The 16,586-nt window shown below is 63.5% G+C and overlaps 1 protein-coding gene across 1 annotated transcript; it reads left to right on the top strand.

The window, feature by feature from the left end:
- The first annotated feature begins 2,705 nt into the window (after positions 1-2,705).
- TMEM179 (transmembrane protein 179) lies at positions 2,706-13,753 on the top strand. Its single transcript, XM_057733985.1, has 4 exons — positions 2,706-3,010; positions 10,239-10,376; positions 12,102-12,180; positions 13,574-13,753. Exons 1-4 carry the CDS (start codon positions 2,706-2,708, stop codon positions 13,751-13,753), a joined length of 702 nt encoding a protein of 233 aa, XP_057589968.1.
- Positions 13,754-16,586: the final 2,833 nt, after the last annotated feature.

The raw sequence follows: 16,586 nt of genomic DNA, 5'->3' as shown, positions 1-16,586 counted from the left end.
GAATTTTCATCTTGTGTCTGATTTGAATGGGTGCAGATTTTTGATGTTGCTTTAAGGTAGTTTTTAAAAATCATATTCAGGTACCTTTCTTCTTGTTCTACATTGACTTAAAAGAATGGATATTCAGTTGCGTGAATGATGTTCAGGTCTCCCTTGACGAAAAATTTTGCAGTTTGCTTCTTTATCTGTTGATGTAATAAATTATTGATAAATTTCCTAAAGCTAAGCTGTTCTGTTTTTAATATATTCTGCTTGTTCATATTTTCTTATTTTCTTAACATAGTGGGTTGTATTCAGTATGCCAATATTTTCTTTGAAAACTTTTATGTCAATATTTGTAAATGAAGTTCCTTGTTACTTACTTTCCTTGGCTATTCTAACAGGGTTTTAGCGTTAGTGTAATGCTGACTTTTACAACATGAATTTGGGCATTTTCCCTATTTTCTATAGATTGAAATTATTTTAATAACAAGGGAATTCCATGACTTTCGAAGGTTAAATAGAACTCATCTCTAAAGCTGCTGGGGTCTTGGGAATTCCTTTGTGGTCCAGGAGTTAGGACTCCTCCCTTTCACTGCCAAGGGCCCGGGGTTCAATCCCTGGTTAGGGAACTAAGATCCCGTAACCTGCGTGGTGCAGCCAAAAAAATGCTGAAGCCTTGTGCCTTTTAAAATGGTAGATATTTAATAATCTTTCCAATTTATTCTGTAGTTCTCCCTTTGGGTGACTTACCTCTCAATTGTCATGGTCTCCTTTGTTTCGGCCAAACCCTTAACGTGTAAGACCCCCCAGATGTGTTCAAATCAGTCAGTCCACTGGATAACGAATGGATGGATGGGATCTCAACACTTGTCCAAGTTGGGTGGGTGGACTGAATTTCCTGAGCGGGCTCCCTTTGGTTGAATTGGGGAACTAACAGTAGTGGAAACCTAGTGTGTATTCTCCAAGGGAAGGGCTGCTGTCCCAGACCCATGGCTGGTCTTCAGCGTGTGCTTTAAAGTGACTGCAAAGGGAATGGACAATTCACAGAAGACAAACTACAAATGGCACCAGCGTAAGAAAAGATGCTCAACCTCGTGTCAACAAGGGAGATCTGAGTTTACACATCAGTGAGATCGTTTTCCCATGCAAGATGGATAGAATTTTAAAACAACGGATTTCCTCAATTTTAGGTAGGGCGTCTGAAATATGGATGTGAAGGTCAATTGGTACAACATTTTAAGAGACTAGTTTGGCGATTTCTGCCAACCCTTAAACTGTGCATACCCCATGACCCAGCAATGCCTCTTCTAAGAATTTCTCTTCTAGGAAATACGTGTACCAGGGCATAAGCATATGGGTACAAGGAAGCTCACTCCACAGTATTTGAAACAGCAGAAATGGAAGACATTAATCAGCCCCCCAAAGAGGGACAGTTATGCAAATTGTGGGATCATTATGATTATGGGCTGTTACACAGTTATTAAGAAGAATGAAGTAGATCTCTACGTGTGGGCAGGGAGTAACGTCCGTGACATATTGCTGAATGGAAGAATCGACCCGCAGAATGGTGGACGTAGGCAGAGGCACGTGTGTAAATGGTGGGTGTGTGTGCTTCTGTGCTTCGCAAAATGTCTAGAAGAGTAGAAGCCAGACTGCGGAGAGTGGTCACCCTGGTAGTGTGGCAGGGCGGGGGAGGGGAGGACAAGAAGGAGACACCGTCTTTTTATTTTATACATATCTATATGGCTTGACTTTTAAAATGAGCATATGTTACTTTGGCAATAAAACAAAGAGATTTTTTTAGTGCTTGCCACAAAAATGCTGACGTAATTTTAAACCGCTAGGCAGTTTCTTTTAGAAGGAGGCATCCTCACTCTGGGAATTGGATTAAACGTGACTTCACCTTAAAGGGAATGAGAAAAGGCATTAACTCTATTAATTAATGCACAAGCAGACCCCATCTCGGGAAGGCTGTCTTAATGAGGTGTCTGGGGCATCCATTATTTATCTTACAAATACCAGCTCAGGGCTCTGCTTGTGTCAGGCAGAGTGAGAGATGTCCCTTCTGAGGGTGCTGTGCTGGAGGAGGCCGCTCGCAGACCCACTCCCGCCTCCCGGCGCTCACCTCTCCGTGGATGGCCCCACTTCCTCCCCTCTGTCCCATTTCCCCTACACTTGGTGCACTCCAGGACCCCCGAGGAAGAGGCATTCCGTAGTGCGGGGTGGGAGTGAGGTTTGCAGCCCGGGCTGAACACCTCTCTCCTAGCCTCCTTTCCTTAACGCCAGCGGGGGAACTGGGGACCCGGGAACCGTCCTATGTGAGGCCCACACGAGTAGCCCCTGGAGCCAGAGCTGGGTCTCCATAAGCCAGCATAGCAATCCTGCCGTTCCCTCTCCTGGTTTCCGTCCCGCTTCTGCATCGGTGCCCCTGTTCTCCCGCGTGGCCCGCACACCCACGCGTGGTCCCGCTCCGCCCCTCTCCGGCGCCCCGGTAGCTGTCCGTGGTGCTGACCGCAGGCGCGGCCCGCGCTCGGCCGCTGCGCACGCGTCCCGGGCGGGGCGCGCAGGACCCGCGGCGCCGCCACTGCGCAGCCTCCCGCGCGGCTCCCGCCCGGCCTGCGTGCGGCGTGGGGAGGCTCCCGCGGCCCCGGCGCCCGACCCGCGCGCTCGCCCCTCGCCCCGCGGCCTCCCCAGGCCGCTCCCCCGGCCCGCCTGGCCCCGCCATGGCACTCAACAATTTCCTCTTCGCGCAGTGCGCCTGCTACTTCCTGGCCTTTCTGTTCAGCTTCGTGGTGGTGGTGCCGCTGTCCGAGAACGGCCACGACTTCCGCGGCCGCTGCCTGCTCTTCACCGAGGGCATGTGGCTGAGCGCCAACCTGACGGTGCAGGAGCGCGAGCGCTTCACCGTGCAGGAGTGGGGCCCGCCGGCCGCCTGCCGCTTCAGCCTGCTCGCCAGCCTCCTCTCGCTGCTGCTGGCCGCGGCGCACGCCTGGCGCACGCTCTTCTTCCTCTGCAAGGGACACGAGGGGTAAGTGGGGGCTTCGCGGCTGCCCTGCACCGACAGACGCGGCCCTCACCCCTGGCACGGCGCCGCCCCCGTGCCCACAGCGCCCCAGGCTCTCCGCCCCCAGGGAGGAGCGTGAGTCCCTCCGTCTTCCCGCGGTCTCAAAAATATCAACCGTCGGCCCTCACCACTTCCACGGAGACTGCCCTTTGTCTGCACGCAGATCGCAGGGACCATGGGCGCTCTCCATACAAGGCCAGCGCTTCCCTCTCCAAGTGCGCGTCGCCATCCACGCCCCCGGGTGCCAATGTTGCATCGTCATCTCGCCGCGGACTTGGGCCTCCCTCGCCGGCTGGGCCGGGCTCACACCCGTCAGCACCGCGGACAGCTCCGGGCGGACGGGGAGGGGCCCGGCAGACAGGGGGCCGACCGGGCTGACGGGATCCTCTTCTGGTCCCCATCATCCTGGGAGGGGTGACGGAGGAGGAACGCCGGGGGGAAGCCCCTCGAGGCCCCCCCTTGGCGGGGGGCTGTGGGAGAGGGAGCAGCAGATGTGGGAGGCCCCGCTCGCCTCCATTTTCCTCCTCACTTTTTCCTGTCCTGGCTCTATTTTGTGAGAGAGTGGGAGGTGGTTCCCTGGGGTGGGGTCCTCAGCCAGTGACACCCCCTGGGCCTCCACCCTGGTGGGACCCGCTGTGGCCCCACCCACGCCCAGGCTGTGGGTCCCTGTGCCCTGGAGCGCCCAGAATCCTTCAGAGGTCCCGGGAGGCCGCTCCTGCCCGTTGCCTGCCCTCACACCCACGTGGGAAGTCCAGGCCTTCTCCCAAACTCTGCCCACACCCTCACTCCCATCCGTCATCTGTTGGCAGTTTTTAGTGCTTTTTCACTTATTCTGGGGAGCTGGGGGATAAACCTGGGCTCTGAGGGTGTGCGTAGGCAGGGACTCCTGAGAGCTCTCAGCTTGGCTTTGGCATGGAGAGAGGGGCTGGAGAGGGGAGGAGGGCTGCAGCCTGAAGAGGAAAGGGATAGCTGAGGCTGGGGGGTGGGGGGTGTGACCAGGACACCTGGGGGAGGGGTGACATCCCAGCAACTCACGTGTATGAGTTTCCCAGGGCTGCTGTAAGAAAGCACCACAAACTGGGGGCTTAAAACAATTTATTCTCTCACAGTTCTGGAGGCCAGGAGCTCAAAATTAAGGTGTCGGCAGGGTGGGTTCCCTCTGCGGGGAGAACCCTTCCCAGGCCTCTTCCTAGATCCTGGTGGCCGCTGCAAACCTTGATGTTGCTTCGTTTGGGCCTTCATCACTCCAGTCTCTGCCTCCCTCTCCTCGTGGCCTCTTCTCTCTTTCCTTCTTCTTAGAAGGACACTAGTCATTGGATTTAGAGCTCCCCCCTAAATCCAGGATGACCTCATCCTGAGATCTTTAGCCTGATGACACCCACAAAGACCCTATTTCCAAATAAGGTCACATTCACAGGTACTGGGGGTGCGGATGTGGGCGTATGTTGTCAGGGGATGCAGCTCAACCCAGTGCACTGAGGTTCTGGATCTGGGGTCTGCAGAAACCATGTGTCAGCCTGGGGAGCCCTCCGGGTGCCGTGTGTGGGGTGGGAGCTCTGCTCAGGGGGAGCCCAGGCCAGTCCCGGGGCGGGGGGTGCCTGCTCTGCTCCTCCTTCCCTCCACCCGCTCGATGGCCGGTGTCCCGAGGAGATGCCCACCATCTGCACCTGCGGTGCCAAGCCTGGGTGTCACCCCGTCAGAGTCTGCAGCGCAGGTCAGGGCTGGAGAAGCACCTCTGATTATGAGACAGGGTCTGAGGAAGGGGACGGGTGGTCTGCAGGTGGGGTAGGTTGAGGTCCCCTCAGTTTGGGAAGCTGAGGGCAGTGGGCACAGGCCAGGTGGGGACCACGACTTGGCCATCAGCTCATGCCCATGGTTCCAGCGTGTTGCTGCAAGACAAGTGGCCTCAAGGCGTCCAGGGTCTACCTGTTGAGGACACGTGAGCGGCTCTCTAAGTGGGGCTCAGCCCCTGTGGTGCTGAGTGATGCGGGATTTCAGAGGAGCCAGGAGAGGCTGGGAGCAGAGCAGGGGGACCTAAGAGCCCAGAGCCTGCGAGAAAGGAATCCTGATCACGCAGTGCTGCCCTTTTCACACAAGTTGGGCAGCAAATGGGATAGCTTCTGTCCTCTGTCAGCTCATAGAAGGTGTCCCTCAGCTCTGGGAAACCATCCCCATCCCCGTTTTAAAGATAGAAAACTCAGGCTTGGGAGTGTACGTGCCTCCTTGTGCTCTTTCATTGTGCCTGTCTCCCGAGGACGGAGGGAGTCTGTGTTCCACCGAGGTGGCCTGGTTGGAGGAACGTTTCAGGTCCTCTGTCCCTTTGCATCCATTGTAGGGGTTCATCTGTCCTACCACCAATGGCCTTGACCATGGCAGTCAAGGCTGGGGCAGCCTTCCCTTCTCCAGAAACATCTGTTGCAGAATGTCCTTCTTAGCCCAAGGCCACGTGGTTGTGCAGCTGCTGGCCCTCACCAAGTCCACCACACGGTCCTGTTGGCAGTTAGCCAGCTGTGATGACCTCTGTCACAAGTGTCATCCTTTCTTCTTAGTTCTGGCTGTAGGACCAGGTCAAAACTCTCGTGGATGTCCACGCCATGGCTACGCACCCGAGGGAACCCTGGGCTGGCTGAACCCGAGGCGGGCACGCGCCTTGTTCACCTCTGTGTGCTCAGGGCTGAGCACGGGGCATGGTGCCCAGGAGTCACCGAATTAGTGACTGCTGAGTGAGTGACAGAGAGATCCCTGCATCCTGAGGTTTCTGCTTCACAGCCATTCATGGGCCCTGATGCCTTTGCAGACTCACCATCTGGCCGAGGGGTCAGCTCTCCGGGCTTGCTGTGTCAGCCAGGTCCGGACCTGCGGGAAGGCTGGGTCTGCCTCGGACAGCCACGGGCAGGACGGTCAGCTGGGGGCAGCCAATTCCAGCGCAGTTGTTGGTCAGGCTGCTGAGACCAGGCGAGCAGGTCCTGGGTGGGTAGGGGCACTCAGGACTGCCCGGGGGCCGGGAGGGGCAGGAGAGAGAGAGCAGTGTGCTGGACGAAGGCTCTCAGGGGTGTTGATGGCCCCTGGGCGTCCAGCCCATGGAGGACACCACTGCCCTCATTAGACGCGGGTTTTTAGAAGGTCCTGCCTGCTTAGGGTTTCGTGTGTACCCTAATTCTCTTGAGTCCAACTTCAGAGACTACTTAGGACCCACCAAGACCCAGGGTGGAACCCTACCCTTTGACCTCTGGCTGGGTCTCGAGCGCGTGGTCAGACTCTGTGTGTGGGGGGCCAGCTCCCTCCTTGTGCAGCATGTGTCTCTATGCAAAGTGGGGGCCCCCGATGGCTTGTGCCGGGGTGTGAAGGGTAAGGGGTCAGGCAGCTTTTTGCAAAGGGGGCGTCATCCTGGCTGCTGACTGGACGGAGGAGTGAGTGGGGCAGTGGCACCTGTGGCTTCCTGGGGCATTGCCGGTTCAGGCCCCCCGGCTGAGCTGAGGGTGAGTCTCGAGCGGGGGCGGGGTGGGGTGCCGGGGCAGCTTTGCTGGTCCAGGTGGCCGCGGTTTGTGATTGACGGCTGGGGAGCACTGGGCTCAAACAACCCATCTGCCTGCCCACACGTGTCCCTCAGCCTGCAAATCGCTCCCAGGGCTTCCCAGGATAGCTGTCACCATGGAGACGGCACATCCAGGCAGGGCACCCTGAGAGGTGGCGGGAGAAAGATGGAGTTAACCCTGTGAGTGCCGGGCTCCCGTTCCTGACCACTGCCCCCGCCTGTCCTTGGGGAGGGAGGGCGTGGGAGTGGTGTTGTGAACTCTGGGCGGCCGGGGCCGAGTGAGGCTCTGCACACGCCTGCATCTGTAAAGCCGGGGCGGGTGGCAAGGAAACTGATGAGAAACTGATGGGAAGAGTGGATGGAGGCTGCTGGCTGGCCTGACCCCAGCACAGGCCTGTCCCCATCTCGTGGGTTGGAGACCCAGAAACTGTGCCCATTTGATAGGGTTGCAGCTGGAGTGTCTGGGGTTTCTGGCTCTTAGAGACTGGGCTGTAATCGCCCTCAGAGGTGGGGAGGGGCAGCTTTCTGACGGGTCGGCTGTGTCAGGTCCGCGGTGCCAGCGATTCCCCGAGGGCCTTACGTCCACAGAGAGTGAGGAGCCCGCCTGGGCCTCTAGAATTCAGCACAGAACGTGGGGGATGTGGCCCTTCCCCCACGAGAGGGAACAGGATTTGACGCTGGCTGGTCAGCCCGCTGACCTGCTCTCTGCATCCTGGCCACCTCTCCCCCCAGGAGGCCCACCGGGGACAGGGTTCTTGGGGGGACGGCAGAGGGCTGTCAGCAGGTGGAGGGCACCTAGGGCACTGGCCAGCCCAGTGAGCTGGACTTTTGTGCTGAGAGCAGCCTGCTTCTTTGCTCTGCGTGTGGAAGCTCGTCCCTGGCCCCCCTGGGACTACCACGTTCTCCTTGGCTGGAGCCAAGTGTCCATCCAAGATGGAGATGCCGGGGGCATAGGCTCTGCCTAACCTCTGCTTTCCTCGGAGCACCAGCTCCTGGGAAGGGGGGCTCCAGTGCACTGGGCCTTCCCCAAGCCCCGAGCCCTGCCCAGCCCCACTCTGCCCCACAGAGGGCAGAGCTGGCCATGAGCCCATCTCCAAATCTGGTTCCCAAGGGTGACTCAGCAGCTTCTCCAACACTGCTTCCTGCACCCTGTCTCCTGTGGCAACACAGGCCTCAGCCCCAGGGCTTCAGGTGGGCCCCCGGCTTGGGGCCCAGAGGGCAGTGAGCCTGACCTGGCCGGGACCATGGGCTGAGGTCTGTCCTGGGGGATGTGAGTGCGTGAGTGGCCCCGCAGCTCCTCGCCCGTCACCCACGTACGCTCCCTCAGTTCCCACCATAACCCGATGCGGGGGCTCTTATTACCCAGGTTACGGAGGAGAAATCGAGGCCCCCAGAGTGACTTGCAGAGTGAAGGTCACACAGCTGGCAAAGGGCAGGCCGGGCGTGACATCAGCTCTGCCCGGGGACAGCTTCGGGGGGGGATGGGATATAACACACCCCTCTTTACAGCCCCTGACCCCTAATTCGGGCTCCAGGGCCAGATGCATCTCGAAGTTCAGCATTGTGTCCGTCAGGGTCCCGGTGGAGACAGATGGCCACCCAAGTGAGGAGAACCTGAGGGCTGAGGTGTGGGCCAGGTGTGGCGCCCTGTCACCACCCCCGGCTGAGGGGCTGGGCGGGGTCACATGGGTGAGGCCTCCCGGAGGGATGACCTTTGGTGGAGGGACATCTGCCAGCCCGGGGCTGCCCCCAGGAGGGACCTGGGCATGAACACCCCCACGTCCCTCCCACCGTCCTGTCTCCGCCAGGACCCCATTGGCTGAATGCAGCCAGGAGTCCGGGAGAGGGTGGCCCCCTCAGGTCGGCCCCCCGGGTGGAGCATGGAGGGGATGTGACCCGAAGATCTGAAGAGCAGCCGCCCACGATGGTCTGGTTCGGGCAGGGATGCGATGCCATCCCCACAGGGAGAGACCCCTCAGGGTGTGGGCAGCTCCAGACTCAAGCAAGGAAACACACAGCCTTGACCCCGAGCTGGGCAAGGACCACGGACGCCCGGTGAGCCCAGGCGAGGCTGTGCTGCCTGGACGGGTCTTTGGAGAATTGGGGATGGGGGCTGTGGTGTGCGTGGAGCTGCCCACACACGGCCTGGGTCCTGGGCACGGAATCCCACGCGTACGTGTGAGTGTGCGTGCAAACACGGGGCCAGACCGCCCTCCCTGCCCCTCCGGGTGTGCTTGCTGGGGTTTTAGGAACGGCCTCACCCCTCCTCTGAGGCTCTCACGGGGGTGGCTCGAGCCCTCCCGGCCTTCGTGGGTGGGTGGTTCTGCTGTCTGCTCAGCAGTGCGGCCACGGGTTGGGCCCGTTGACGACAGCCCTGTGGGATCTTTCCCGGAGACGCAGGTGGTCCGGACTGTGACAAAGTGGCCTGGTCACTTGTGCTGCGAGTCGGGCACTGGTGACCGCGGTTCACCATCTGCCTGTCAGCCGAGGCAGCTCCGGAGCCGGGGCCCCGGCACCCACACTGCTTTGTCCTCAGGGCCCAGCACAGGGCGGGTGGAGGCCCGGAGAGTGTCCGGCGAGTGGACAAAAGAGAGAAACCACAGATGCAGGAGCGGTGCGGCCATGGCCGCTCGGCCTCGGCCGAGAGTCACGCGTCCGGTGACGGTGGCTTTGGTGCTGTCTCGGCCGAGGCCCAGCTGACCCCTCGTTTAGCGGATGTCCCGTGAAGCCAGATCTGGTCCGTCGTTTCCCAGACTCGATGTGCTGAAAGCACCGATGTTCGCATCAGACCTGCGGCAGCTTAGACCTGGGCCCGGGCTGCGTCCCACCCGAGGGAGTTCCCTCTGGGGCCCCCCGGGGACACTCCGGTCCCCCCTGCCCCCGCAGCCTCGGCTCAGCCACCTGCTCTCCTGCAGGCGTTTGAATCTCCAGGGGGTGGTTCGGAGATGGAGGGTGGTGGGTGCTTGCCGGCGGACAGGAGAGCCTCGTGGGTGGGTGTTCCCACCATGGCCCCCCGCCCCCGCTGCGCCATCGGAGGGCAAACATCAGCGCACTCTGCACGCGCCTCCGTGGGGGCCGTGCTCCCGTGGACCCTGGAGAGGCCCTGGGCCCGTGGGGCAGTGCGGCCTGGCCCTGAGTGGGCTCGTCCCTCCCAGCCCTGCCTCCTGGGTCCCCAGGTGCCGGCTCTGGTCACCCCTTGGCCTTTCAGGGTTCAGTGGAGAATTCAGAGCAGGGTCACGTGGCCCCTACGCAGCTGCGGACCAGCTGCGTTGGTGACTGTGGGGGCACATGGCCTCGGTGGACGCCGTGGGGGGGATCCACCCTGAAAGGCTGTCTGAGCTTTGCAGCGCGGGTGCTGGTTCTGATGCTTCGGAACCAGGTGGCCTCGGGTTTGAATGGTGGCCGTGACTCCCATGTAAGAAGGTCCCCACGCCCCGGCATCCGGAGGATGGGCTGGCGTGGGGCTGTGGGGTGAGGGACACTGCCGGAAGGGAAGTGACCCCTGGCAGCCCTGCTTGGCCCCAGCCCCTCATCTGGGGCCCAGACCCCCGCTGGGAACCCGAGGGTCGGGGCTGCCCTCCCACGGCCGTCCGGCCCCGCAGGGGCGCCGTGGGGGCCGGGGTGGCGCTGTGACCGCCCCTCCCGCCCTCGCTGCAGCTCCTTCCTCTACGCCTTCCTGAACCTGCTGGTCAGCGCCTTCGTGGTCTTCCTGGTCTTCATCGCCAGTACCATCGTCAGCGTGGGCTTCACCATGTGGTGCGACGCCGTCACCGAGAAGGGCACCGTGCCCCACAGGTGCGCCCTGGGCCCCGCCCGCCGCGCCTGGGACGGCGTCTTCCTGCATGAACCCCACCCCGAGCCCGAAGCTCTGCTCAACCCACCTGCGCGCCCACCTGTGCACACCTGGCCACCCTTCCCTGGGGCCCGAACACCCTTCCCCGCTCAGGGAGCCCGCAACAGCTTCACCCAAGAGCAGGGCCCCCACGAACCCTGGGGGTGTGTTGGGGGCTGGGGGGACGGAGGCCCAGGAGGTCAGAGATTCTAGCTTCCCCGTCATTGCCAGGATGTGGCTGGATGGTGGGGCCCCACGGGGTGGGCTCCAGGTCCCGGAAGGCCCTGGGGAGCCTGCCCTGAGCTGCCGTTGGAGGCAGAGGCCCGGGCCGGGCATGGCAATAAGGAGGGTTTGGGAGATGGGGATGGAGGGGATGGGGATGCTGAGGGCAGGAGTGGAAGTTTCTGGTCGGAGGGGGTCCGGGACAGGGGCCTTCCGGCCGGGACGGATGCTCTGGGCCCTGAGCGAGGGGCCATCTCTGGCTTGGGGGCGGCCCAGGGTGGGGCATGGTCACTGACTGACCCCCGGCCTAAGACTGCCCGCCGCCCAGCCCTGAGGAACAGTGTCCAGTGCCCCAGGCCAGTCCCCTGGCAAGGCAGGGACCCTTGGGTCACCTCTTCCAGAGGCTCCAGATTCTTTCTTTAAGAAAACTCAGACCTGGAATCTTAACATGTAAAATGGACAAAAGCGCTGAAGTGGGCGGCGGGTGTGGGGGGCACCTACCTGCTCATCCTGCACCCTCACCCCGGGGGTCCCGGGGGCGCCTCTGCGGCAGCGCGGGGCACACAGCAGAGGAAAGGTCGAGCGCCCTGGGTGGGTGGGTCCTTTGGGGTCCACAGCAGGGCAGCCCCCGTGTGTGGGGGGGGGCCTGCCCATGCTGAGCTGTGTGGGCTCTCCCTGCGGGGCCCCCAGCCACCTGACTCCTCACCCTCCACCCCCCGAGCCTCAGCGCGTGGGCAGGCCCCTGGGGACGGCCTCGGGCTTCTCCACAGAGACACCCAGCGTTTCTTTACCCTCACAGACTCCATTTCCAGCCCTTCAGCGTCATCCTCCAGCCCCTTGCAGGCTGTCCCTGGGCCACTGGGCCTCCCTCTCTCTGGGCCTCACGCTCCCGTGAATGTGTCCTGACGTCTCCGGCGGCTACAGGCCCCTGCGCCCAGGCCTCATTCACTCCCGGCTTCTGAGTCCCGGCCCCGCCCAGTCCGGCCTGTCGCAGACGGGGAGTCTGTGGAGGTCCCTAGCGCTCTGCGCTTTGTCCTGCCGGTCCCCGCTGGTCCCCGTGCGCCCCGCCCCGGGAGACGAAGGCCGAGCAGGTCAGGGGGGCGGGGCTGCCCCTGGGATGCCCTAGGGCCCCCGCGAGGCCGCTGTGCGGCTCAGTCCGGGGCCCCGGGGACTGGAAGCAGCAGCCCCGCCCCCCTGCTTCTGAAGCCCCTAGCTCTGCGGTGCTGTGGGGCCGTGGGGGCCAGGGCCGGAGGCTTCGGCCCAGCGATGGCCAGCGCGGGTGGCCTCCAGGTCCAGGGCCAGGTGGGGGCCGGGCCGGCAGGCTCCCTGCTCCACAGATGGGGCGTGGAGGCTCCCCGTCTGCCCCGCCGTGGGGACAGCCCCTGCTCTCTGGGGCTGATGCTTTGCTGCTCCCCGCGCTTGGTCCCCCAGCAGTCACCGTCCACCCCTGTGTCTTGCCGTTCTAGCTGCGAGGAGCTCCAGGACATCGACTTGGAGCTGAACGTGGACAACTCTGCCTTCTATGATCAGTTTGCGATGGCCCAGGTAGGCGGGGCTGCCAGGTGGGCGGGGCTGCCCAGGTAGAAGGGAGGCGTGCATTGTCGGGAAGGGGGCGTCTCCCTGCCGAAGATCCACTGAGCGTAGAGCCCACCCCCAGCTCCAGCCAGCAGAGGAAACAGACTAGTGGTTAAGGATGCTGCCAGACAGAGCACAGAAAGCTGAGTGAGCGCTATGCTGGGGGAGAAGTCGGGAAGGCTGCCTGGAGGAGGGCTGGATCTTGGAGACGCAGAGGATGTTTGTGGGGGGCGGGGAGGGGTGGGGTGTGGGGAGTCCTAGAAGGAGGGAACAGCGTGAGCTAACTGCAGAAGCCAGGAGGCCCGGGGAGTGAGGGGGTGGCTCTGTGCCGGGCGGTGCCCAGGAGGAGCTGGGCGTCATCCCGGGTCTGCAGTGCCGGCGCTGGGAGGCTGGATTCTGGTCAGGTAGATGCTCGAGGGCTCACAGTGAGCCCTGCCGGGGGAGGCCGAGGCCGTGTATGAGGAAGGGTGTCCCAGGAGGGCGTCTGCCCCTGCATTTGGAGGAGCCCCCAGCAACTGTCGGGGAGACCCTCCTCCTCCAGCCCCGCCCTTGTATCAGCGTTGTCCCCTCCCCTCCAGGAGAGCACGGGCCAACTCTGGGGACCCCGCACGCTGGACACAGGCGTGTCAGAAAACATGGTCAGAGAGGACCTGTCCCTCAAAATCTGCATCCGACCCTGACCGTGACCCTGACGGCAGGGATGAGGGGGCGCCCGGGCGGGGGGGGGGGGAGTCCTTTTGGCAGCAGCCAGGGCAGTGGACCCACGTTGGCCAGCGGCCACCCTGAGGACCCTTTCCATGGCGAGAAGCCCTCTGGGGGGCTGGACGTTGTGTGGGTCCAGCTGAGATGGGCTGAGATGGGCTGGGCCTGCCAGAGACACCTTCACGCGATTTTAGTGGGACGTGCACCAGCCCGAACTTACGCCGATTAGATTCAGGAAGGTACGGGCTGAGCCTGAGGACAAAGGCCCCCAACGGAGTCCGTTTAATCGCGGCTCGAGCCTGGTTCTGATTAAGTTGTTTCCCGTTCAGCTGTTTGGAAACAGCAGATAAAGGTCAATTTGTTCGAGCGATTGGAAGCGGCTCCCTCACGGATGAGATGCGCTCTCCTTGGAGCGGAGCGGCCCCAGCTCCTCCCGGGCCCGCCTGGGTGGAGGGTGGGCAGAGTTCCCAAAGCACGTCCACGGCTCGGGGCCCGGGAGGGCCGCCAGACGCTGGGGGTGACGTGCCCGTCGTGTCCGTCCCCACGGCACCCCGCTCCTTCCCCAGCGGGTCTGCCCTTTCCCGGGGGGCGGGTGGGGGTGCGCTCGGCTCTGGCCGGTGGGTCTGGCCGGCCCCCTGACCCCGCCCCCCTCCCCCCGCAGTTCGGCCTCTGGGCCTCGTGGCTGGCCTGGCTGGCCGTCGCCATCCTGGCCTTCCTGAGAGTCTACCGCAACTACCGCCAGGAGGACCTGCTGGACAGCCTGGTCCACGAGAAGGAGCTGCTGCTGGCCAGGCCAGCGCCCCGCGCCGCCTTCCAGGACGCGAAGAGTGCTGTCATCTAGGCCCGCCCCGGCCGCCCCGTCCAGGGGCGCACGGCCTGTCCCGGGGCCACAGCCGGGGCTCTGCCCAGCCCCCCATGCCTTGCATGCCTCGCCGGCACCCTGCGCTGAGCGACCGCCTCCCCGGGCGCCCCGTTCCCGCCCCGAGTGGGCGCGGCAGCTGAGGGGGGTGGGAGGGCCTCCCCCAGGCTCCACGCGGGGGTGACGCGCCCGTCCTGCTGTCGAGCCTGGAGGGACGCCCTCCGGCCAGCGCTCCGGCTGTGGTCATGCGCCTCCCGCCCGGGCCTCGGCCAGACGCCACTTGCGTGATTTGCCGCCAGGCTCCGTGGCAGTGGCCCTGTCCCCAGCGTGACCCCGCCGGCCCGCGACGGCCACACGCCGTTCTCGTCCCTCGCTCCCGAGCCGCGTGTGGGACAAGAATCCCGCCCGTGAGCGGGGGGCCGCGCGTGGGGAGGAGCCGCCCTCTGGCCCCGGGCGGGCCCCCCAGGGCTGAGTGCCCCTCTGCTGCCGCCCGGGGCCCCCGGGGCCGGCCGCGCCTCCGCGGAAAGCGCAGGGAGGCGGGGCCGGCCTAGAGGCGGGTGCAGGCTGCTGGGAGGTCCCAGGCACTTGCCGGGGGGAGCCCGGCGCGGCCTGGCCTGGGGAGGCCCCCGGGGACCCCGCGCGCGCTGGGCCTGTGCGTAGGGGGCGGGCACACGGACTCTGGGTGTGGGGGCGCCATTCCACGGGTGGGGGCCCCGGTGCCTCTGCGGGTGTCTGTGTGCGCGTGAGGCATGTGAAGGCGTGGACGTGTGCGTGAGGTGGGTGCAGGGTGCACGTGTGGTCGGCGCGTGCGTGCGCGCGCGTGAGGGTGCACGGGGGCCCGCGTGGCGAGGTGCGTGTGTGTGGGCTGGGTGTGCGCCAGCGTGTGTGCGGGGGTGGGACCCGCGCGGGCCGCCGTCTGCAGCCCCGTCCGCGGGCGCCCCGGGGTCCCCTGCTCCCCGGCGGGGGGGCTGCTTTCCCTCCTCAGGAGGCTCTGAGGGCACAGCCCCGCCCCCGAGGCAGCGGGCGGAGGCGCTGGGAGGGGACCCCGGACCCCGGCGCTTGGTGACGCGCCACCAGGAGGCTGCTGGGCTGCGGACCCCCTCGTCTCGGGCCCCCCGGCTCCCGCGCACCGTCCTGAGTGTCCTGTCTGGGACGGGGGCGCTCAGGGTGTAGGCACGCCCTCCCCTCCCGCGGGCTCAGTAAACAGGGTCCTGGGCCGGCCCGCGTGCTGGTTTGCTCCCCAGCCACCAGGGAAAGGTGAGCCCCCGGCTCCCCAGCTCCTGCCTCTCACCACCAGTGGATGATGGTTCAGTTCCCCACAGGGGCGGCACGGGGCCTCCAGAGGCCACGGATCTGGGCCACGGATCTGATCAGGGGCGGCGGGCGGCCCGGGCCTGGAAGCGAGGCCATCGGTCACCTGTCCTGACGCTGCTCGGCTGGCACCTGTCAGGAGGGGGAGCTTGGTGCCAGGGTGACTGGGGCTCCTGGCATCTCAGATGCTCTGGCCCCGGGCCTGGCCGAGGGTTCTGGGCAGAGCCGCCGGGTCCTTGAGTAGGTGTTCGGACAGAACCTGAGGCCCCCGAGGGGATCCGCCCGCGCTGGTCCCCTAGCCGTGGGGAGCCTGTCTGGCCCCAGAGATCTCCTGGTCTATTCCCAGCGGAAGGTGGGGTGGCTCCGCCTTGTCCCCCGTCAGGCAGCCGCCATCGGGGCCCCGCAGGGAAGAGCATGGTTGGGACGTGGGCTTCTGGAGCCCGAGGGTCCGCTGTGGGTTTGGGTCTCCCCTGGGCCCTCGTGGATGGCCTGGAGCTGGTCTGGGCAGCCCCTTGGTCAGGCTCGCAGAGACCTGCCTCCACCTACAGGGCTACCTGCAGAGCAGGCTGTCATTGACACAGGCTGGCTGCATCCGGCACCCCCAGACACCCCCACCCTGGGGGTTTCCAGGAAAGGCACAGCTGGCCCCTGGGAGGGGGCACTGGGATAGGAGCTGCGCCCTTCCCGTGGGCAGGGAGGTCCCTCGGGGCTTGACAGGAGGGGCGGCTGTGCCCCGGAGCTCCTGAGGTGGGCCCACCTGCTGGTTTCCACGATGCCTTGCTTTTCCCGCTGCTGTTTGATAATGGACATCCTGTTTTAACTCTATTTCTGGCTTAGCTGAACGTAAAGATTCTTACACGTAAATGTATCCATCTATTTCTCAAGTCAAAATATACACAAAAATACCCGAGCCTGTAAAAGAAAAAGCCCGTCTTTCTCCATCTTCGGTTTGCCTTGCTTCCGACGCGTTCTCTGCTTTCGTGGTAAGGCTGAAAACACTGCATTCTGCCTTTGCTCCTGGAGTTTCCAGAACTTACTGGGAGCTAGAGGTGCTCCCCCTCCCCCACCGTGGCTGTATCCTCGCGTCCGCACATGTTCTCATGGGTTCCATGCTCGCTGCTTCCCGTCCAGACGTCATGGTGTGAGGGTGGATTTCGAATTCTGGAATTCTGGGGGTGGTCGGGTACACCTCGAGCAACATTTTTCCAAAAGCAGTGGGGGTCGTGGTCTCTCAGACCCTCCAGAGCTGAGCATGTCTTCGCGGTGATTGACCAGCCCTTAGCTGAGAGCAGCCGGCCACGAGGAGGGGCTGCCACACCCCAGCTCCCTTCTGGGCGGCTCCTGACCCCTCGCTGTACCTGCCCCACGGGCTGGACACGTGACCTAACCTGCTTGTCCTCTTCAGGGGGCGAGGGGTGGGCCTGTGTGTGGGGGCTGGTAACCATGATGCTGGAGGGTCCCCAGAGGCCAGGGCCCACCTGGAGCCCCAACATGGTCCCCACGG

The sequence above is a fragment of the Hippopotamus amphibius genome, chromosome 4 (genome assembly GCF_030028045.1).
Source record: "Hippopotamus amphibius kiboko isolate mHipAmp2 chromosome 4, mHipAmp2.hap2, whole genome shotgun sequence".
Lineage (NCBI taxonomy): Eukaryota > Metazoa > Chordata > Mammalia > Artiodactyla > Hippopotamidae > Hippopotamus > Hippopotamus amphibius.
This window is presented reverse-complemented; position numbering and strand designations above follow the sequence as displayed.

Coding starts and splice junctions, on each gene's coding strand:
- TMEM179 (XM_057733985.1), top strand. CDS start 2,706: ATGGCACTCAACAATTTCCTCTTCGCGCAGTGCGCCTGCTACTTCCTG. Junction 3,011..10,238: donor CTCTGCAAGGGACACGAGGG/GTAAGTGGGGGC, acceptor CCCTCGCTGCAG/CTCCTTCCTCTACGCCTTCC. Junction 10,377..12,101: donor AAGGGCACCGTGCCCCACAG/GTGCGCCCTGGG, acceptor TTGCCGTTCTAG/CTGCGAGGAGCTCCAGGACA.